The sequence below is a fragment of the Catharus ustulatus genome, chromosome 27 (genome assembly GCF_009819885.2).
Source record: "Catharus ustulatus isolate bCatUst1 chromosome 27, bCatUst1.pri.v2, whole genome shotgun sequence".
In the NCBI taxonomy this organism is placed as follows: domain Eukaryota; kingdom Metazoa; phylum Chordata; class Aves; order Passeriformes; family Turdidae; genus Catharus; species Catharus ustulatus.
The window spans coordinates 2,040,722-2,062,924 of record NC_046247.1 but is presented as its reverse complement, the minus strand read 5'-3'; the positions used below and the strand labels follow the sequence as shown (position 1 = coordinate 2,062,924).

At 48.8% G+C, this 22,203-nt stretch overlaps 1 protein-coding gene across 1 annotated transcript; it reads left to right on the top strand.

Annotated features, from left to right (window-relative positions):
- Positions 1-3,539: 3,539 nt before the first annotated feature.
- STC1 (stanniocalcin 1) lies at positions 3,540-21,846 on the top strand. Its single transcript, XM_033081437.2, has 4 exons — positions 3,540-4,033; positions 7,687-7,829; positions 10,304-10,515; positions 18,670-21,846. The coding sequence occupies exons 1-4, from the start codon at positions 3,916-3,918 to the stop codon at positions 18,926-18,928; spliced, it is 732 nt and encodes a 243-aa protein (XP_032937328.1). The 5' UTR covers positions 3,540-3,915; the 3' UTR covers positions 18,929-21,846.
- The last annotated feature ends 357 nt before the right edge of the window (positions 21,847-22,203 follow it).

Here is a 22,203-nt window from a genome sequence, read left to right as displayed (position 1 = left end):
GGGATGCTGGTTTTTGGGAACACCAATTGTTGGGAACGCTGGGTTTTGGGGATGCTGGTTTTTGGGCACACCAGTTGTTGGGAACGCCGGCCGCTGGGAGCAGCCGCGCAGGGCGGAGCGCGGGCAGGACGTGCCGGGCCGGCTCCGCAGCGCTGCCGAGGTGATGCAGTTGCTCACGTCCCTCCGGAGCGCGGGGAGCGGAGGGGTCCCGGCTGGGAAAAGGGGATAAAGGTGGGAAGGGATCCAGTTACACAATGGGAGGGGAGGGAGGAGCAGCTGAGCAGAAAGCGGAGCGGGATCACTGACTTTAGGTCCCCCTTTCCCTTTTTCCTCGTCTCTTTTCTCCTCTCCCTTTTTTTTTTTTTTTTTTTTTTTTTTTTTTTTTTTTTTTTTTTGAATGAGGTTGGATAAAAATCTTAACACCTTGGGAATAGAGGAGCAGTGGCACAAAAGGCCGGGCTGTGCAATTTAATCGGGTCTGCTGAATGGGAGTGGAAAAAAGGGGGTGATTCTCCCAGGGCTAACAGTGCCTCTCTTTTTTCTCTTTCCACGCATCAGCCAGGAAAAGAAACCCTGCAGCATTTCACCTCGGGGAAAATCTTCCAGCAGGTTGTGCCAAGCTTTTAGGAACAAATAGGGGAACTTTTTATTTTTAGTTTGTTTTGTTGTTTTTTGGTTGGGTTTTTTTTTTTAATGAGCTCCCCAGGCTGTAGAGCAGCTGTTACCTGAGATCGGGAGGAAGGAAGTTTTTAGGGAGAACCTTATCCCATAATGGGTGTTCTTGTATCCCTGAACACTTTTGAAGGGCACGGCCCTTGAATGAGCCAAGCGCTGATTTTGGGGCAGTGATTCCATCGCTGGCTGCTCCTTTTTCCCTTTCAAACCTGGTTCAGGATGGAAGCCAAGCTCCTCTGCCACCACACTCCTGGGAAATCCCACAGCGAGGGCAGAATGGAAGTTTCCAGGGAATTTCGAGCCCTTGTGCCTTCAATATACAAAAGAAAAAAAAATGCAAACGTGCTCTGGTGGCGCAGGACTCTGAGGTCTGGACAGAAATTTGCTTTAAGAGTCCCCTGCCAAATCTGACAGCGGCTCAGCTGCACTGAAATCATCCCCCCACTCTTTTAGAGCTAAATAATAAAACTTCTACCTCCACGGGGTATTTTTGGAGTCTCCATCGAGTTTTCCTGGTGTTTTAATATTTGTGTCCTGATCCAACACCGCTCACCAAACCGAGCGTGGCTCAGCTCCTGCTCGGAATTAAAACCTGCAGCAGGTACAAATATCAAACATGGCCCTGGGGAAACAGCAGGAGAAAGAGCAGAAAATAATCCCAGCGTTAATTCCTCCCTCACTCGGGTGCAGGGCCAGCACAACCTGCCCTGAGTCTGCAGCCTCAAACCCGAGCGGGAGCGCTCGGCTCGGGGGTGAAGGGGTGGAGGGATCGGGCTGGGAGTCTCAACCCAATGGTGTGGAAAATGCAGCGCTTCCCCTGCGGAGAGGACGGCGCTGGAGCCGTGACTCAGCCCCCATTGAAGTCGCTGCCAGAGTTGCTTTTGATTTAATCAGGATCAAACCCTCCGGGATTATTCTCACTTCCAAACCGGACCGGGGCTCTGAAGTGGAGAAACCACAACGCTTTGCGGGGCTGCCCCTTCTTTTTCTTCATTTTTTTTTTTCTCTTTTCTTTATTTAATGAATTTGGCTCGGTGTCCCAAAGCGGAGCCGAAACCCGAAACCCGAAACCCTCCTGTTTCAGGTTTTTTGGCGTGCGCTCGGAACATCTGGCACAGCTGTTGCTGTGACCCCCGGGCAGGAGCGCAGCCTCGCTCCTGCTCCCATTCCAAAGGGAGCCGGCACCGCCGGGAATGGGGCAGCGCTGCCCCAACCAGGAGAGATCCGAGACAGGATCCCATCCCATTTTTTCCCATTTTCCCAGGGGAAAAAAAAAAAAAAAAAGGCAGGAATGAGGCAAAGCAGCTCCTGGTGCTCCATGGAAAGATCCTCCTCCTGCTTCTCTTTAAATCCTTCCTTATTACCCTTTAAACCCGAATAAATGCCCCAAAATGGGGCGGTTTCACTCGGCTTGAATGGGATTTGTGGAATTGCTTCGTCAAATGGGAATTCTGTACCTGGATGGATCCGTGGATCTCTCCAAGCTGGGTTTCCTTGCCTGGCACCACCGAGCTGAGAGTCCTTCCCCTTCCCAGAAAAGATCCTGGAGGTGGCAAAGCGAGCCCCAAACACGCTCAGGGTCCAAATTAGCTCAGCTCAGATCAGCCAGACCTGATCTCTAAATCCTTGGGTTTATTCTAAGCTACAGGAGCTTGTAACTTTTTATCTGGAAATCTTTCCCTACGCACCTTTCCCCATTTCCTTCCAGCTCTAAGGCTGGCGAGCCCTGCTGCACTTTCATCCCTGAAACACCCAGAGCTTTAAATTGTCTCTGGGATCCGGGATAATCAATCCTGCAGCGTGTTAATCCTCATTACGTGCCCATTAAACCCGAGATTAAATCAGGCATTAGGGTGCCTCCTCCCGTTATGAAATCTGAAAAACAGGAATGAGTTTGGAGCAGGGAGAGAGGGGGTGAGGAAAACCACGAAACACCTAAAAATTGGGGTTTGGGACTCAGTTAAAGGTTTGACTAGCTGATTTTATGGGAGGAATCGCTGATTTTATGGGAGGAATCGCTGATTTTATGGGGGGAATTGTGCAGGTGAGGGGAGCGAAGGAGGCGGCAGGCGAGGTTTGGGGCAGGGAGGGATTTGCATGAGCCTACGTGAGGGCAGGGATGAGTCCCGGGGCTCGCACGTGCTGGGGCAGGAGGCAGCACCGGGAAAGGTGAGAGCCGGGGCAGGAGAGAGAGGATCCCTGCCAGCCCCAGCTCCAGCTCCAGCTCATCCCCAGTCCCATCCCATCCCCATTTCCTGCCCCATTCCTTCATCCTCATCTCCATCCCCATCCCCATTTCCTGCCCCATTCCTTCATCCCCATCCCATCCCCAATTCCATCCGAAATCCCATCCCATCCCCATCCCTATTTCCTGCCCCATTCCTTCATTCTCATCCCCATCCCAACCCCATTCCCAGTCCCATCCCCATTCCCTGCCCTATTCCTTCATCCCCAATCCCATCCCATCCCCAATTTCATCTCCAACCCCATCCTCACCCCATCCCAACCCCATTCCCTGCCCCATTCTTTCACCCGCATCCCATCCCCAATCCCATCCCCAACCCCATCCCCATTTCTTCATCCCCATCCCCAGCCCCAAACCCCTCAAATCCTTCCCTTCCCAACCCCGGGATCCCTCCCGGCCGGATGGGAACAGCTTTTCCTTAAGGGCAGGTGATTTTCTTTTGGGGTGGGGGCGCTTTAGGGCGGCGCTGTCATTTCCTCGAGCTCCACGACCCATAGGAAACCTCTCCCCCTCCCCCTTCCCCTTTCCCACCGCTCCTCCGAGGATGAACTTTTCGCTCATTGTTCTTTGGCAGGTACTTTTAATGGGCTGGAAAAATATTCTTCCTGTGAAGTTGCAGTTTTTGTGGGGCTTGAATGAGTCCAGTCCTCCCCTGGCTCTGCCCAGCGCCGCCGATTGGCTCCGCAGCCCGGGGGGGACCGATAAGGGCGGCTATAAAATCCTCGCAGCTCCCGGTCCCCCAGCGAGCAGGAGCCAGAGGGGCCACCCGGATCCTCCGCACATCCCTGCGCTCATCCCCGGGCTCTCCAGGATCCTCCTCCCTCCTTCCTTCCATCCCTCCCTCCTGCGAGCGCGTATCCAGCTCCACATCTTCGCTCTAACCCGAGTGCAAGAGGAGAGGCGCACACATCCCAAAAAAAAAAAAAAAAAAAAAAATCAAACCACCCAAAAAAAAAAAAAACCCAACCCCACACTTAGCGGAAACTTGTCAGAGAATGCTCCTAAAGTCTGGTTTTCTCCTGCTGCTGCTGATCAGTGCGTCCGCATCCTACGAAGCTGAGCAGAATGATTCTGTGAGCCCCAGGAAAGCGCGGGTGGCAGCGCAGAACTCAGGTAACGCCGAGCAGGGCTCGGAGCTCTCCCCGATGTCTTCAACTGTCTCACATTTCTCTGCTGCTGGTTTTTCTTCTTCTTTTCCATTTATTTTTTTTTTCCTTTCCTTCTAAACTTCCCGGCAGGCAGCACAAATGTTCCTTTCAGGGCTGGCAGGAGCTGCTGGTGCAGGAATCTCCTGCCGGAGCCGGGGCAGCGCTGCGAGGATGCGATCCAGGCTCTCCCCTCCTCCTCCTCCCCCGGCTCCTCAATGAGTTCCGTGCACTTTTCATCATTTTTTTTTTTATTTTCCTGCTTGCATGTATCCCTGTCCCCGGTGTTAAATTCCTTGCTTTTTAGGAAGTTGATGGAATCCGCGGCGCTGGGACTGCCCCATTGTTCTGTGAACATCTGTCTGTTCAAAGAGGGGCCGCTCTGAAGAGTCGCAGTAACCTAGAAATTGTCTCACAATCCCATCGCTATCGCTCAGCTGCCACCGTAAAAATACATCGGTGACATTTAACAAACTCGCTTTCACAATGGAGAGAGAAAAAAAAAAAAAAATTTTGCTGGATGTCTGGACTTTGCTGCTCAGATAACTTGGAGACATTGTGCGGAACAATGGGAATTAAAAAATCTTCCTCCTACTGTACTGCAAAGATACCGGAGCCCTAATTCGGGGCTCATTAACAGCTGATTTATTTTAGCTCCGCAAGGCTCTGCAGCGTTGGAGCGGGGGGTGCTCGCTCGATTTTTGCTTTTGTGTTTGGTTGCTATAGGAACGTGGGGTCTCCCTCTCGCACCGTGCCTAAAACAATCCGGGCTCGGCGCACCCGGAGTCTGCTGCGAGCGAAGTTCTAATTGGAACCTGTGGAAAGCTAATTATGGGGCTGGCTCGTGCTGCGGGAGGTTATGAACCGGGGAGGGGATGAATTACCAAATATTCCTCCCTTCAGGCACGTCAGCAAGAGCGCGGAGCGACGAGGGGTGAATTGGGGGAATTTTTTTTTTTTTAATGTCATTTCTCTTTTTAATTTTTTTTTTTTCCGGGGGAAAATCCTGCTTGTAAAGAATTCTCTTTAGCACACGAGCCAGGTTTAATAAGGCGTGTTCTGTCCCGGTAAAGCCTCACTTTTCCCACACCTCAGGGCTGGATGGGACACCCTGGTTTCTCAATTTTTTTTCCCCAAGAATTTCTGGTAACCCGAGCTGCAGAGGCGATGGACGTGCCTCGCCCGGGCGCGGGAGGGGACAGATGTTCGGCTCAGCCAGAAAGGTTAATCCCGGCTCATTTCAGGGCAATCATGTGGCAATTCTGCTGATTCATTGTTAAAATGCCCTGGATGTGCTCGGGGATGACAAGGACACGCTCGTGTTCAGACTCCGGAGCTCCATTACCTGACATTTCCCTGCCCAAATTTCCCTTCCCCTCCCGAATCTTTAGCAAAAAAAAAAATTATCTTTTTTGGCTCCGCCTGCAAACTCCCCGGGCAGGTTTAGCTGCTGGATCGAGTTCTTGTTGTGAGTGCTGAGAATTCCCTCCCGAGCTAAAATCTTCTTTCTAGGTAATTCAGAAAAGCACAAATACTCCCAATAAGTGCGATTTCCTGCCAACTTGTTGGCATTTCAATCTTATTTTTGGAGTGGTTTTGTGAGCCGGGTGCTGCTTGGACAAAAACCAAGGAAGATACCTCGGAGCTTTCCAGGGGCCCATCCCCATCCTGCTCCTTCTTTAGGGGGATTTGGGATAAAGTTGGGAATGCCTGAAGTGAGGATTGGGGTGGGGTGGATGTTTGGGTCTCCATCTGAGCAAGGACTGTGAGGTGCTGCCTCCTTAATCCGTGTGTGACCCTCGAGGGGTTTGGTGGCTGGAATTTCTGTTCCTCGGGGCGCTGGTTATTGTAGAATCATGGAATTATAGAATTCTGCAATTAGAGAATCATGGAATTATAGAATTCTGGAATTGGAGAATCATGGAATTATAGAATCATGGAATTATAGAATCATGGAATTATAGGAAGATAGAGTTATAGAATTCTGGAATTGTAGAATCCTGGGATTATAGAATCATAGAATTACATAATACTGGAATTGTAGAATCCTGGAATTACAGAATCGTGGAATTATAGAATGATAGAATGATAGAATTATAGAATGATAGAATTATAGAATCCTGGAATTATAGGATTATAGAATTATAGATTTCTGGGATTGTAGAATCCTGGAATTATAGAATAATAGAATTATAGAATTCTGGAATTGTGGAGTCATAGAATTATAGAATCATAGAATTATAGAATGCTGGAGTTGTAGAATCCTGGAATTACAGAATTGTGGAATTATAGAATGATAGAATTACAGAATGATAGAATTATAGAATCCTGGAATTATAGGATTATAGAATGATGGAATTATAGAATTGTGGAATTATAGAATCTTGGAATTATAGAATCATGGAATTACAGAATCATGGAACTATAGAATGATAGAATTGCAGAATCCTGGAATTGCAGAATCCTGGAATTATAGGATCCTGGAATTATAGAATCCTGGAATTTTATAATCCTGGAATGGTTTGGGTTGGAAGGGACTTTAGAGTCCATCCCCTTCCACCATCCCAGGGTGCTCCAAGCTGGCCTTGGACACTTCCAAGGATGAGAACCCACAGCCTCTCTGGGCACCCTGTACCAGGGCCTCACTGCCCTCCAAGTAAGGAATTCCTCCCTAATATCTGCCCTAAATCTCTCCTCTTTTAGCTCAAAACCATTCCCCGCTCTTCCATCACCCTGCATATCAAAAAACCGCTCTCCCGCTTTTTTACAATCCAATTTTCAGCACCAGAAGGGGCTCTGGGGTGTCCCTGGAGTTTTTATTTTTTAGGCAGAGCTCTCCCAGTCTGGCTCCATGGCAGATTTTGGAGCCTCAGAGAGGGTTTGAGCCGTGCCTGCCTCACCTGGTGGCAGAGCAGGATTTGGCTGCAGGCTGGGATGGGTTTGGCTGTTGGGACGGGTTTGGCGGTGAATTGGGATGGATTTGATTGTGGATTGGGATAAATTCAGCTGCAGTTGGGTCGAATTTGGCTTTAGGTTGGGATGAACTTGACTGCAGGTTGGGATAAATTCAGCTGCAGTTGGGATGAATTTGGCTGCAGTTGGGATGGATTCAGCTGCAGGTTGGGATGAATTTGGTGGTGGATTGGGATGGATTTGACTGTGGATTGGGATGAATTTGGCTGCAGTTTGGATGGATTCAGCTGCAGCTGAGATAAATTCAGCTGCAGTTGGGATGGATTTGGCTGCAGTTGGTGTGGATTTGGCTGCAGTTGGGGTGGGTTTGGCTGCAGTTTGGGATAAATTCAGCTGCAGTTTGGGATGGATTTGACTGTGGACTGGTATGGATTCAGCTGTAGGTTGGGATGAACTCGGCTGCAGTTGAGATGGATGTGGCTGTGGATTGAGGTGGATTCGGCTGCAGTTGGGATGAATTTGGCTGCAGTTTGGGATAAATTCCGTTGCAGTTTGGGATGGATTTGACTGTGGGTTGGGATGAATTCACCTGCAGCTGGGATGGATTTGGCTGCAGTTTGGAATGGATTTGGCTCCAGTTTGGGATAAATCCAGCTGCAGTTTGGGATGGATTTCCCCGTGCTGACACTCCCATGCCTCTCTCCACAGCCGAGGTCGTTCGCTGCCTGAACAGCGCCCTCCAGGTTGGCTGCGGAGCCTTCGCCTGCCTGGAGAACTCCACGTGCGACACGGACGGGATGTACGACATCTGCAAATCCTTCCTCTACAGCGCCGCCAAATTCGACACTCAGGTACAGCCCGGGCGGGAAGGGGACGGGAATAAACCCGGACAGGGATCAGACCTGGCTGAGAGTGAATAAAACACAGCTGAGAATGAATAAAACCCAGCCTAAAATGAAAAAACTCGGCTGAGAATGAATCAAACCCGGTCTAGAATGAATAAAACCCGGCTGAGAATTAATAAAGCCCAGCTGAAAATGAATAAAACACGGCCGAGAATGAATAAAACCCGACCTAGAATTAATAAAACCCGACCAGGGGTCAAACCCAGCCGAGAATGAATAAAACCCGACCTAGAATAAAACCTGGCTGAGAATCAAACCTGACTGAGAATTAACAAAACTCGGTTGAGCATGAATCAAACCCGGTAAAGAATGAATTAAACCCGGCTGAGAATGAATCAAACTTGACCTAGAATAAAACCCGGCTGAGAATGAATAAAACCCGGCCAAAAATGAATAAAACCCGAACAAGAATGAATAAAACCCGACCTAGAATAAAACCCGACCTAGAATAAAACCCAGCCGAAAATGAATAAAACCCAGCCGAGAATGAATAAAACCCGGCCGAGAATGAATAAAACCCGGCCAAGAGTAAAATCTGGATGAGAATTGATAAAACCCGGCCTAGAATCAAACCAGACCAAGAATAAAACCCGGCCAATAAATGGGAGCCGCCTTTTCATGCCCCCGACAAGCACGTGCTAAGAGCTTCGCTCAATGCCTGCCTTAATTTAAGCCGAGCTTTGGGCAGGATTAACCCTCCCCTCCCTGCAGCCCTTCCTGCTGCTCTCAGCTCCCATTTTTGGCTCCCAGGGCTCTTTTTCCACCGCTCCCTGCTCCGTGTGAGGACTTGGCACGGAGGGTTCAGTGGGGCGGGGAGCAAGGTTTCCTCTCCAGGAAGAAATAGAAATGTTCTTTGAACAAAATAAATCTGCTGCCTGTGTGACCTGGCACAGGGCTGGGCTTTGGCCTGGAAGTGTTTGGGTCTGGGAATACGGAGGGGGAATAAATGGGATAATATTGGAGGGCTGTGCGCTGCCAAAATCGCTTTTCCTCTGTGCTTTCCTTCCAAAATTCACACAGTTCCCTGTGCTCCTGCTCCCAGGAATGATAGAATTAAAGAATCCTGGAATTACAGAATCCCGGAATTATAGAATCATGGAATTATAGAATTATAGAATAATAGAATCCTGGAATTGTAGAATCCTGGAATTTGAGAATCCTGGGATTACAGAATCCCGGAATTACAGAATCCTGGAATGATAGAATCCTGGAATTAATTATAGAATTATAGTATTATAGAATTATAGAATTATAGAATGAATTACAGAATTATAGAATTATAGAATTATGGAAACCTGGAATTTCAGAATCCTGGAATTATAGAATTATAGAAGCACGAGAGATGGATTTTTGTTTATTAATTCTTATCTAAGTTACAGCGAGTGCCACAGCTAAAAATGACAGATCGGAGCTGGATCTTGCTCCTTACAGGGTCTTTTAAGGCCTAACTATTCAATTAAAAATCAACATTTATATTATTTATACTTTTGACCCAATGACCAAACACCTGTGACCTGCAGTGTGGAACTTTCCATCCAACCAGAAACTACCTAAAATCAAGAAGAAGAAGGAACAAGAAGGAAGAACGCCCCAAAACCTCCATCTTTTCCCACAGCCATCACTACATTCCAGAACCCCAAATTCCAAACCCTTCCCCCTGTGAAATCACACACTTCTATTCCAACTGCACACCAGTGATCCCAACTCCACCACCCAAATTTTGGAAGCTTTCTCCATGGCCTCAAGTCAAAAGTGCTCCTCTGAGGATCAGTGCCTGACAGCACAGAAAGTTCAGAACTCCCAGGCTTCAGGGTTCCTGCTGGATCCCAGAAATTTGGGATTTTTGAGCTTTCTGTGCTTTGTGGCACTGACCCCCTGGAGAACTCTGCTTGTGAGCTGGGGCCTTGGAGAAAGTTTCCAAAATTGGAGTGATGGAGTTAAAATCATGGGTGTGTAGTTAAATAGAAGTGTGTGATTGGTGAAGGGTTTGGAATTCGAGATTTTTATAATATAGTGATAGGTATGGGATGAGATGGAGATTTTGGATGATGTCACTTTTGTTGTTCATCTTTCTTCTTCCTGATTTCTGGTTGAACAGTCAGTGCTGCACTGAGGGTCACAGCACTTTGGTTTTTGGGTCAGAAGTATCAATAATAGAGGTGTTGGTTCTTTATGGGCTGTTTGGATTTCAAAGTCCTTGTAACCAGCTCCACTTTGCTCACTTTTAGCTGCTGAACTCTCTGTACTTCAGATAAAATTTAATAAACAACCAAGCCTGAACACGAGAAAATTCATCTCCTTCATGTTTTCAATCCTGATTTTAGTGAAGACAGAATAAAATGAAGACAAAACACAAATTAAATGGTGCAAAACTCTGCTGCTTCCAGCACATCTGAGGGTTTTTTTCCTTCCCTGTGCAGGGAAAAGCGTTTGTCAAGGAGAGCCTCAAGTGCATCGCCAACGGGGTCACGTCCAAGGTGTTCCTGGCCATCCGCAGGTGCTCCACGTTCCAGAGGATGATCTCCGAGGTGCAGGAGGAGTGCTACAGCAAGCTGGACATGTGCGGCATCGCCCGCCGCAACCCCGAGGCCATCACCGAGGTGGTGCAGCTCCCCAACCAGTTCTCCAACCGGTGCGTGGGGTTTGGGAATCTCTCTGGAATATTGGGATGGGGAATGCCTTGGAATAACAGGAATGGGAATGCCTTGGAATAACAGGAATGGGAATTGTAGAGGAGTGAGAGGGGCAGCTCCCCAACCAGTTCTCCAACCGGTGCGTGGGGTACTGGGAATTTCTCTGGAATACTGGGAATGAGAATTTCCTTGGAATAACAGAATGGGGAATTCCTTGGAATATCAGAAATGGGAATTGTAGAGGATGGAGAGGCAGCTCACACACCAGCTCTCCAACCGGTGCGTGGGGTTTTGGGAATCTCACTGGAATATTGAGATGGGGAATGCCTTGGAATATCAGAAATGGGAATTTCCTTGGAATATGGGAGATGGGAATTGTAGAGGATTTAGAGGGGCAGCTCCCAAACCAGTTCTCCAACCGGTGCGTGGGGTTTTGGGAATTTCACTGGAATACTGGGATGGGGAATGCCTTGGAATAACAGAAATGGGAATTCCTTGGAATAACAGGAATGGGAATTGTAGAGGAGTGAGAGGGGCAGCTCCCAAACCAGTTCTCCAACCGGTGCGTGGGGTATTGGGAATTTCACTGGAATATTGAGATGGGAAATTCCTTAGAATATGGGAAACTGGAATTTCTTGGAATAACAGAATGGGGAATTCCTTGGAATATCAGAAATGGGAATTCCTTGGAATATCAGAAATTGGAATTGTAGAGGATTGAGAGGCAGCTCCCAAATCAGTTTTCCAACTGGTGCGTGGGGTTTTGGGATGGGAATTACACTGGAATATTGGAAATGAGAATTTCCTTGGAATAACAGAATGGGGAATTCCTTGGAATATCAGAAATGGGAATTTCCTTGGAATATGGGAGATGGGAATTGTAGAGGATTTAGAGGGGCAGCTCCCAAACCAGTTCTCCAACCGGTGCGTGGGGTTTTGGGAATTTCACTGGAATACTGGGATGGGGAATGCCTTGGAATAACAGAAATGGGAATTCCTTGGAATAACAGGAATGGGAATTGTAGAGGAGTGAGAGGGGCAGCTCCCAAACCAGTTCTCCAACCGGTGCGTGGGGTATTGGGAATTTCACTGGAATATTGAGATGGGAAATTCCTTAGAATATGGGAAACTGGAATTTCTTGGAATAACAGAATGGGGAATTCCTTGGAATATCAGAAATGGGAATTGTAGAGGATTGAGGGGCAGCTCCCAAACCAGTTCTCCAACCGGTGCGTGGGGAATTGGAATTTCATTGGAATATAGGGATGGGAAATTCCTTGGAATATGGGAAATGGGAATTGTAGAGGAGTGAGAGGGGCAGCTCCCAAACCAGTTCTCCAACCGGTGCGTGGGATATGGGATGGGAATTTCACTGGAATAATGGAAATAAGAATTTTCTTGGAATATCAGAAATGGGAATTGTAGAGGATTGAGAGGGGAAGCTCCCAAACCAGTTCTCCAACCGGTGCATGGGATATGGGATAGGAATTTCATTGGAATATTGGAAATGAGAATTTCCTTGGAATATCGGGAATGGGAAATTCCTTGGAATATCAGAATGGGAATTTCCTTGGAATATTGGAATGGAAAATTCCTTGGAATATCAGAAATGGGAATAGTAGAGGCAGGAATGAGAGGGGCATCCCATCCCATTGATCCCATCCCATCCCATCCCACCTCTGCCAGGACAGGGACACCTTCCCCTGTCCCAGCCTCTCCTTCTCCCTCCACTGCCCCTCATTCCCTGCTCCAGGCTGCCACCATCCCCTTCCCATTCTCACCTGGAGAGTGGATCCTTGTCCTCCAAGTCACCACAAAACCAGGACGAGCTGAAGGACCCGGCACACCTGAGCCTGACCCAATTCCTCATTCTGGGGACACCCTGGGGCTGTCCCCGCTCCGGTTTGGGGCTGTCCCCTGTTCCTGCAGGGACAGGGATGTCACAGTGTCCCTGTCCTGCCTGGCACCTTCCCTGGGCACAGCACTGCCCTCCAAGGACAAGGGACACAGGGAGGGTCAGGAGCTGCTGCAGTCACGCTGCAGGGACAGCGATTTCTTCCTGCAAATCCTGGAACAATCAGTGCTGAGTCTTGTGACTGGGATGAAAGGGAACTTTCTGGAGCAGATGGAGTAAATAACTCCGGGATTGGAGTGCAAGCAGAGCACTGGGTCGTGGGGCCTGAACGCCTCAGCTCCTCTGGCTGCATCCAGGAGCATCCCAAACCCATCCCAGCACAGCTGCACAGGTGATAAATGCATTTAATGCTGCATCAACCAGCAAAAAAAAATATCCAGAGAATCCCAGAATAACCAGAGCTGGAAGGGACCCACAAGGATCATGGAAATCCATTTCCTATTACAGAAAACTCTGTTGCAGATGGAGAAATTTTTTTCTTGTCTATCTAGAAAAAAATGGCAAAATTGGGAAGGAAAAATTGAGAAGGAAAAATTGAGAAGGCAAAATTGGGAAAGCAAAATTGGGAAGGAAAATTGGGAAGGAAAAATTGGGAAGGCAAAACTGAGAAGGCAAATTTGGGAAGGCAAAACTGAGAAGGCAAAATAGGAAGGAAAAATTGGGAAGGAAAAGTTGGGAAGGAAAAACTGGGAAGGCAAAATTGGGAAGGCAAAATCGGGAAAGCAAAATTATACTGGAGGAGGGGGGAGTAAAAATGAAACTTGTGTGTCTTTCCCCCAAGCAAATTTGGAAGAGGATTTTTTTGTGGAGGGCTGGGAGAGGAGCCCAGGTTAAAGTGATGCATCGTGGATCTCAGCAGCCCTTGGAGGGGGACCTGGGGACACCGGGCAGGGCTGGGATGCTCCTGAGAGCACCAAACCCTGGAGCCTCTCCCGAGGAGGAGGAGGAGGGAGCTCCTCCCCAGCCCGGAGGATATTGTGACACGTTGAGGAACAAAAGCAGCAGGATTTCCCAGCTCCGAGGGCTCCCGGAGCATCCTGCTTTCCCAGCCCTGGCCCAGCAGGATCAGAATGTGCCACTTGGCCCGGCCGCCCAGGGGAAGTAGTTAAAGGTCATTGCATCTTCCTGTGATTTAATCTCAGCGCTGGAGCGGCAGGGGAGGAAAAGCTCAGCTCACAGCCCAGCTCAGACAGGCTCTGCAGAAGTGTCTGAGTGTGGAAGGGATGGGCTCAGTGTCCAGCTCTGATTTAAGCGGGGTGTGTGGCTCAGGCTCAGCTCACAGCCCAGCTCAGACAGGCTCTGCACAAGTGTCTGAGTGTGGAAGAGATGGGCTCAGTGTCCAGCTCTGATTTAAGCGGGGTGTGTGGCTCAGGGGAGGAAAAGCTCAGCTCAATGCCCAGCTCAGCTCTGCAGTGCCTGAGTGTGGAAGAGACAGGGCTGGATGGGCTCGGTGTCCAGCCCTGATTTAAGCTGGATGTGTGGGTCAGGGGAGGAAAAGCTCAGCTCACAGCCCAGCTCAGGCTCTGCAGAAATGTCTTAGTGTGGAAGAGATGGGCTTGGTGTCCAGCCCTGATTTAAGCCAGGTGTGTGGCTGGCTCAGCTTTGCTCATCTCCACTTTAGACCTCACTCCCAGCCCTGCTGAGCCAGGCTCACAGCGAGCCAGAGCTTGATCCTTTTGTGCAGCCCCAGCTTTGACCTCACCCGACCTCCCCTGGCTGCTCCAAAGGCCAGGGCTGAGAGTTGGGAAAGGGCTTGGAATGGGAACTCTCATTTCCCTCTTCCTTCCCCTCCTCCACCTGCAGCTCGTTCTCCTCTCTGCTCCTGTGGAAAAATGTCACCGTGACCTTAAAGTGCTTAAAATAAGTTCCCTGAGGTCCTTCCAGGCAGAAATCCCAGCAAATGTGGGACTGCTGCTGCTTTTCCCAACTTTGTCTCCCTGGGAAGGCGCTCCCTGGTGCAGGGAGGTGCCAGGTGCTCTCCCTGCCCTGCTCTGGGGCTGTGGAAGAGTTTTCCTCGGAGGAATTCTCAGCAGGGCTGGGAATTCAGAGCAGCACCGCTTCCTGAGTGCTCCTTGCACCGGGAATTTGTGCCCAGGGCTGCTGGAAGGGGAGGTGCAGCTGGAGAGGAGGCAGGGAAAAAAACCTGATTTGGGGTTTGTGCGTGGAGGTGAGAGTGGAGTGTGGGTCCTGAGGGGATCCAGGGATCTGCCTGGGCTGGGCTGGGGGATTCTCCCTCTGGTCCTTGTGAGGGCTCCGGGGAAAGGGGCAGGAGGGGACACAAGGGACAGGAGGAGACAGGAGGGGACAGGAGGGACACGAGGGACACGAGGGACCAAGGGAATGGAAGTGCCAATGGATTGTGTGTCCCAAGGATCTGTCCTGAGGGAATCCAGGGATCTGCCAGGCTTGGACTGAGGGATTCTCCCTCTGGTCCTTGTTAAGTCTGTGCAGGGAAAGGGACAAGAGGGACAGGAGGGACAAGAAGGACAGGAAGGACAAGAGGGACACAAGGGACAGGTGGGGACAGGAGGGACAGGAGGGACACAAGGTACAGGAGGGAGAGAAGGGGCAAGATTGACACGAGGGACATGGGGGACAAGGGGGACATGGAGGACAGGAGGGACAGGAGGGGAGAGGAGGGGACAGGAGGGAAAAGAGGGACACAAGGAACAGGAGGGGACAGGAGGGACACAAGTGGACAAGGGGGACAAGAGGGACAGGAGGGCAAGGAGGGAACACAAGGGACAGGAGGGACAAGAGGGACACAAGGGACTGGAGGGACATGAGGGACAAGTGAGACAAGGGGGACAGGAGGGGACACAAGGGACACGAAGGACTCAAGGGGACAGGAGGGACAAGAAGGACACAAGGGCCAGGAGGGGACAGGAGGGGCCAGGAGGGGACACAAGGGCCAGGAGGGGACAAGGGGACACAAGGGACAGGAGAGGCCAGGAGGGGACAGGAGGGGACAGGAGGGGACAGGAGAGGCCAGGAGGGGACACAAGGGACAGGAGGGGACAGGAGAGGCCAGGAGGGGACACAAGGGACAGGAGGGGACAGGAGAGGACAGGAGGGGACACAAGGGCCAGGAGGGGATGGTGCCCAGGGTGGATCAGCGCTGGCCCCGCACTGAGCCCAGCCCAGCCCGCTCCCGGCAGGATCTGGCGCTGCCAACAACAATTCCTTTCCTTGCCAAGGCTGGAGGAACTCAGCAGAGAGTAACTCACAACTCACACCCTTTAACCCATTTCTGCATCTCTCAGCTCCTTGTTTGTCACCTTCCTGACCCCCCAGGATCGCTCCAAACCCGCTGTGCTCATTTCCTCACTTCCCACAGCTGGGGCAGCTGCTGCTTTGGGGACATTAAATCAGAATTTTGGCAATTCCCTGTGCCAGGGGCAGGGTGCAGTGACAACACGGTTGGACTTGACCTGGGGAGGCTTTTCCCTTTAAAAAAACCTTTAAAATTCCATGACAACACCATCAGAAATCAATTCCAAACATGCTCTGGATAAGTTAAAAATAATGATTCTCGCAGTTTTGTCACCTGAGTGGTGACTCTGTGCTGATCACGTTCCTGTCCCCTAGGTATTGCACCAAACACTCTCTGGATGAGTCAAAAAATTTTAATTCTGGGTGGTGACTGTGCTAACCATGTCCCTGTCCCCCAGGTATTACAGCAAACACTCTCTGAATTAGTTAAAATCCCAATTCTGGCTGGTGACTCTGTGCTGATCCCTGTCCCCCAGGTATAACAGCAAACACTCTTTGGATGAGTTAAAAATCCCAATTCTGGGTGGTGACACCATGGGTTAATGGGGTCCGTGAGCTGCAGAAATTACACCAAACACTCTCAGGATGAGTTTAAAAATCCCAATTCTGGCTGGTGACTCTGTGCTCCAGGTATTGCACCCAACACAATCCAGATGAGTTAAAAATCTCAGTTCTAGCTGGTGACTGTACTAACCATGTCCCTGTCCCCCAGGTATGACACCCAACACTCTCTGAATGAGTTAAAAATCCCAATTCTGGCTGGTGACTCTGTGCTGATCCCTGTCCCCCAGGTATAGCAGCAAACACTCTTTGGATGAATTAAAAATCCCAATTCTGGGTGGTAACACCATGGGCTAATGAAGTCCCTGAGCTGCAGAAATTACACCAAACACTCTCTGGATGAGTTAAAAAAATCCCAATTCTAGCTGGTGACTGTGCTAACCACGTCCCTGTCCCACAGCTGTTACACCAAACACTTTCTGAATTAGTTAAAAATCCCAATTCTGGCTGGTGACTGTGCTAACCACATCCCTGTCCCCCAGGTATGACACCAAACACTCTCTGGATGAGTTAAAAATTTTAATTCTGGGTGGTGACTGTGCTAATCATGTCCCCCAGGTATTACAGGAAACACTCTGAATTAGTTAAAAATCCCAATTCTAGGTGGGTGGTGACTCTGTACTAACCACATCCCTGTGCTCCAGCTATTACACCAAACACTCTCTGAATGAGTTAAAAATTCCCAATTCTGGCTGGTGACTCTGTGCTGATCCCTGTCCCCCAGGTTTAACAGCAAACACTCTTTAGATGAGTTAAAAATCCCAATTCTGGGTGGTGACTCTGTGCTCCAGGTATTGCACCCGACACAATCTGGATGAGTTAAAAATCTCAGTTCTGGGTGGTGACTCTGTGCTAACCATGTCCCTGTCCCCCAGGTATGACACCAAACACACTCTGGATGAGTTAAAAATCCCAATTCTGGGTGGGTGGTGACTCTGTGCTAACCACATCCCTGTCCCCCAGCTATTACACCCAACACTCTCTGAATGAGTTAAAAATCCCAATTCTGGGTGGTGACTCTGTGCTGATCCCTGTCCCCCAGGTATTACAGCAAACACTCTCTGGATGAGTTAAAAAATCCCAATTCTGGCTGGTGACTGTGCTAACCACGTCCCTGTCCTCCAGGTATTACACCAAACACTCTCTGAATTAGTTAAAATTCCCAGTTCTGGCTGGTGACTCTGTGCTGATCCCTGTGTCCCAGGTATTACAGGAAACACTCTCTGAATTAGTTAAAAATCCCATTTCTGGCTGGTGACTCTGTGCTCCAGGTATTGCACCCAACACAATCTGGATGAGTTAAAAATCTCAATTCTGGCTGGTGACTCTGTGCTAACCACATTCCTGTCCCACAGCTATTACACAAAATACTCTCTGAACGAGTTAAAAATCTCAATTCTGGCTGAGTGGTGACTGTGCTAACCACATTCCTGTCCCACAGCTATTACACAAAATACTCTCTGAACGAGTTAAAAATCTCAATTCTGGCTGAGTGGTGACTGTGCTAACCACATTCCTGTCCCACAGCTATTACACCAAACACTCTCTGAATTATTTAAAAATCCCAATTCTGGCTGGTGACTCTGTGCTGATCCCTGTCCCCCAGGTATAACAGCAAACACTCTTTGGATGAGTTAAAAATCCCAATTCTGGGTGGTGACACCATGGGCTAATGGGGTCCGTGAGCTGCAGAAATTACACCAAACACTCTCAGGATGAGTTAAAAAATCCCAATTCTGGCTGGTGACTCTGTGCTCCAGGTATTGCACCCAACACAGTCCAGATGAGTTAAAAATCTCAGTTCTAGCTGGTGGCTGTACTAACCATGTCCCTGTCCCCCAGGTATGACACCCAACACTCTCTGAATGAGTTAAAAATACCAATTCTGGGTGGGGGGTGACTCTGTGTCCCTCTCCCACAGCTATGACACCAGACACTCTCTGAATTAGTTAAAAATCCCAATTCTAGCTGGTGACTGTGCTAACCAGGTCCCTCTCCCCCAGGTATTACAGCAAACACTCTCTGAATGAGTTAAAAATCCCAATTCTGACTGGTGACTGTTCTAACCATGTCCCTGTCCCACAGCTATTACATCAAACACTCTGAATGAGTTAAAAATCCCAGTTCTGGCTGGTGACTCTGTGCTGATCCCTGTCCCACAGCTATTACACCAAACACTCTCTGAATTAGTTAAAAATCCCAATTCTAGCTGGTGACTCTGTGCTAACCACATCCCTGTCCCCCAGCCATTACACCAAACACTCTCTGAATTAGTTAAAATTCCCAATTCTGGCTGGTGACTCTGTGCTGATCCCTGTCCCACAGTTATTACACCCAACACTCTCTGAATGAGTTAAAAATCCCATTTCTGGCTGGTGACTCTGTGCTGATCCCTGTCCCACAGCTATTACACCAAACTGGTGCGCAGCCTGCTGGAGTGCGACGACGCCACGGTGAGCACCATCAAGGAGAGCCTGATGGAGAAGCTGGGCCCCAACATGGCCAGCCTGTTCCACCTCCTGCAGAGCGACCACTGCGCCCAGGGCCACCCCCGATCCGAATTCCTGCGCAGGAGGATCCCGGAGGGGCAGAAGCTGAAGCTGCTGCTCAGGAACCTGCGAGGGGAGAGCGCGGCCAAGCGCGGCTCCTCCGAACGCGCCTGACCCGAGCTGCTCCAGGAGAGTGCTGCACCCAAAGCAATGGAGTTGTAGGTATTTTAAACCCCACCCCAGGAGCTGGGTTTAGCTCCTTAGGGCTCGTTTTGTTGGTTGGTGTTTTCTGTTCCTGTGTTGGGTGTCGCGGCTTTCCCGCCGGCCGAGCGGCTCTGTCTCTTCTTTTCCCCGCCAAAAAAAATTGTGTTATCCCCAAAAATCTTAGTCTTAAGTTGTACCCTACAGTGGTCAGGCCTTCAGGCACCAAATTCTTGATGTTTGGAGGCTGAGTTTTGTCCCAAATTGTTGTGCTGACACCTCCCCTGCAGGTGGCAAAAGATGCACTAAAAACTCCTGCACGTCCTAAAATCCCCGTGGGATTCACGCCATGACCCTGTGCTGGCCACAGACGAGCGTGGATGTCACACTCCTGGCCCTGCAGTGCCACCCTCACTCCCAACCCTTCCAGCAGAGCGCTGTGAACACGTTGAAGTCGGGATTAACAAACTCGGCTGGGTGGTTTTAGCCGCCAGGATCTGGCGCAACGAGTTCAGACCCCTCCACAAAACACAAAACACAAAACCCAAAACCAGGAGGAGGAGGAGGACGTGTTCCACCACGGAAAAAAGGTGCCAGGCTGTGGCTGGAGCTGCTCAGGAGGTCCCATAACCCTGTGCTGTATTCCCAAGCTCACATCTCTGTACTGTATTTAACTGCCTGAAGCTTTAAACGAAGCCTAACAGAAACAAAGCCTCTCTTAAGATTAGAGTATTAAAGGCCTTGCTCTAACTGTGGTATAAATAGTGCTAAAATCTGTCTGTACTGTACATAAACTCCACCAGACTCTGCTTCTGAGGAGCAGAACAGAATGACTTTATTGCCTAAACTAAGTTTTGTAAGTCAGCTCTTTCTTTATTATTATTATTATTATTATTTTATTTTTCCTGGAGGCAGCACCTCTGTCGTAGTCAAGAGTTCACGTTCCACTCCGTGGCCTTTTCAGAGAGGAAGAGGGGAAAGGTTTAGGATGTGAATCTCAGGGCCAGGAATGGCTAAAATTGAGGAAAAATCTATAAAAAACCCAAATTCAATCTGGCCAACCCTGTCTGTCCCCACAGGGCTGCCAGGAGATGCACTTAGAACCAAGGCAGAGCTGCTGGGAATTTGGGAATTTGGGAATTTTGGGAATCTCACAGGGCAGAAATCCCCTCAGGATTTCTGGGAAAATCCATCATTTATTCTCCAGCAGGAGAGCTGGGCACACGGATCTCTTTTCCTTGTGGAAACCCGAAGCAATAGAACTTTTAATTTTTTTTTAATTTTTTTTTTTTAATTTTTTTGTGTTGTTTGGAAAACCACAAAGCCTTTAAACCAGAGCTTGCTGCTAAAATATCAAAACCAGATGCAGTGGCAGCGTTTCAGATGTCACTGTCTTCACAAAATGTAGCCCAAAATTGCTGGCAGAGAATTGGAAGCAGCAAAAAAAAAACCAAAAAAAATCTACTGACATCGTTGGAGGGTCAGAATTTGGGAATTTTTTTGGGGGGGATTCTCTGAACAGAGCCATCCAGGACAAGGAAGGTGGAAAATTGTTCCTTCCTGAATCAGGCAGGGATGGAGAGACCGACACAAAGAAGTTCTGAGAGGTTGAAAACCAAAAATTTCTGGAATATTCCGACCCTAAAATTGGGATTGTGTTTAGGAATTGATCCCAGGGGATGCATCCCTGGGAACCAGGGGAATTCCCTGGGGTTTGTGCATCCAGGCCCTGCTTTTATTTGGGAATGGGTCGTAAAGTGATATTTTTGGTCACAAAAGTGACATTTTTGGTCACAAAAGTGACATTTTTGGTCACAACAGCGACATTTTTGGTCATAAAAGTGAAATTTTTGGTCACAAAAGTGACATTTTTGGTCTCAAAAAGTGACATTTTTGGTCACAAAGTCTGTCCCTGGCTCGGGGCAGGGCTCAAACCCTGCCTGGGGGATCCCAAAGCTCCCAGAGCTTCCCAAGGACACCTGGGCAGGATTTTCCTCTTGGAAAATCCCAATTCCTCCGCAGCTCTGCCTAAAGCAGATTTGGGGTTGGGGAGGATCCTTGCACATCCCAATCCCAGTGTGATTTTTGGGGTGCCATGATGACATTTTCCCTTTTCCAGCAGCGATTTCCACTTTGTCTCCTGAAAATGGGTGGGAGGAGGAGCGGGAAGAAAATTCCCCCGGTGGGGTTTGCAGGAATCATCCCCTGGGAATTCCCCCACATCCCAAAAAAACCAAAATTCCCAATTTTTGAGCTGCTTTGAGGTTGTTTTTATCCCCGTGCTGGAGCAGGGAGGAATTGGGAGAGCTGGGCTCTCCCTGCTCAGCACAGTGGATTTTTTGGGGGCTCTTCCCATCCCTTGGGAACGATGGAAAAATTTGGATTTGGGTGTGAGAAACCCCTCAGGATGGGGAGTGACCCCCAAGATCGAGTCCAGTAATTTCACCTCTGCTTTATTTTTGATTTTTTTCAGCCTCACTAAAGGATTTTCTCTCGGGGGCGGGGAGGGTTTGCATGAGTCTCGTGATTTGTTTGCACTTTAGACGTTTTTGTGCCATTATCAATTTGCATTTATTTGTATTTATAATTTAAAGAGACCTAGGAAAGGGAAAAGGGAGAGAGTTTGGGGGGGGTTTTTTGGGTTTTTTTTTGTTCGTTTTTTTTTTCTGAGTACTGGAATAAACAGTGAGCATATCTGGTATATGTCCTTATTTATTGTTCCATGACGTTTGTAAAGCTCCGTGTGTTCATACAAAGGTTATTTGAAACATATCATAGCCAGGAGAGAGAGGCAAGTTATTTTCTTTGCTTATTTTTATAATTAAAGATGCATAACGTAATGAGGCCTACGTTGGATTTTCTTCTGCAATGAAATAAAAAGTCAAATTTAAGGGGTTTTGCTGTCTGAGTCTTTATTGGGGTGAATAAAAAATGTTGGATTTTCCTTGGGTTGGGAATCAGAGCTCTGCTTTCTCCTCTGGCTGTTTAATAAATACTGTGGCCTGGAAATTGCATTTTATTTTATTTATTACACCCTGTTAATTAAGGCAGAAGCACTTTTTAATGAGTGCAGCTGCAGGGAAATCAAACACCTGGATTCTGGATTTCCATGTGCATTTTATCAGTCAGGAAATCTCAGATTTCCACTGGAACATCAAAATAAATTTAATAATCAGCAGAGGAAAAGTGGGAGCTCAATCCTGACTCTGCTCCAAAAGCTGCTGCGAAGTTTAAAAAATCATTTTCCC

What these genes read in the sequence shown, in the direction of transcription:
- STC1 (XM_033081437.2), top strand. Translation starts at nt 3,916, where the DNA reads ATGCTCCTAAAGTCTGGTTTTCTCCTGCTGCTGCTGATCAGTGCGTCC. An exon ending in CCGCCAAATTCGACACTCAG is followed by an intron (nt 7,830 to 10,303) that starts GTACAGCCCGGG and finishes TTCCCTGTGCAG; the next exon opens with GGAAAAGCGTTTGTCAAGGA. An exon ending in CCCAACCAGTTCTCCAACCG is followed by an intron (nt 10,516 to 18,669) that starts GTGCGTGGGGTT and finishes CCTGTCCCACAG; the next exon opens with CTATTACACCAAACTGGTGC.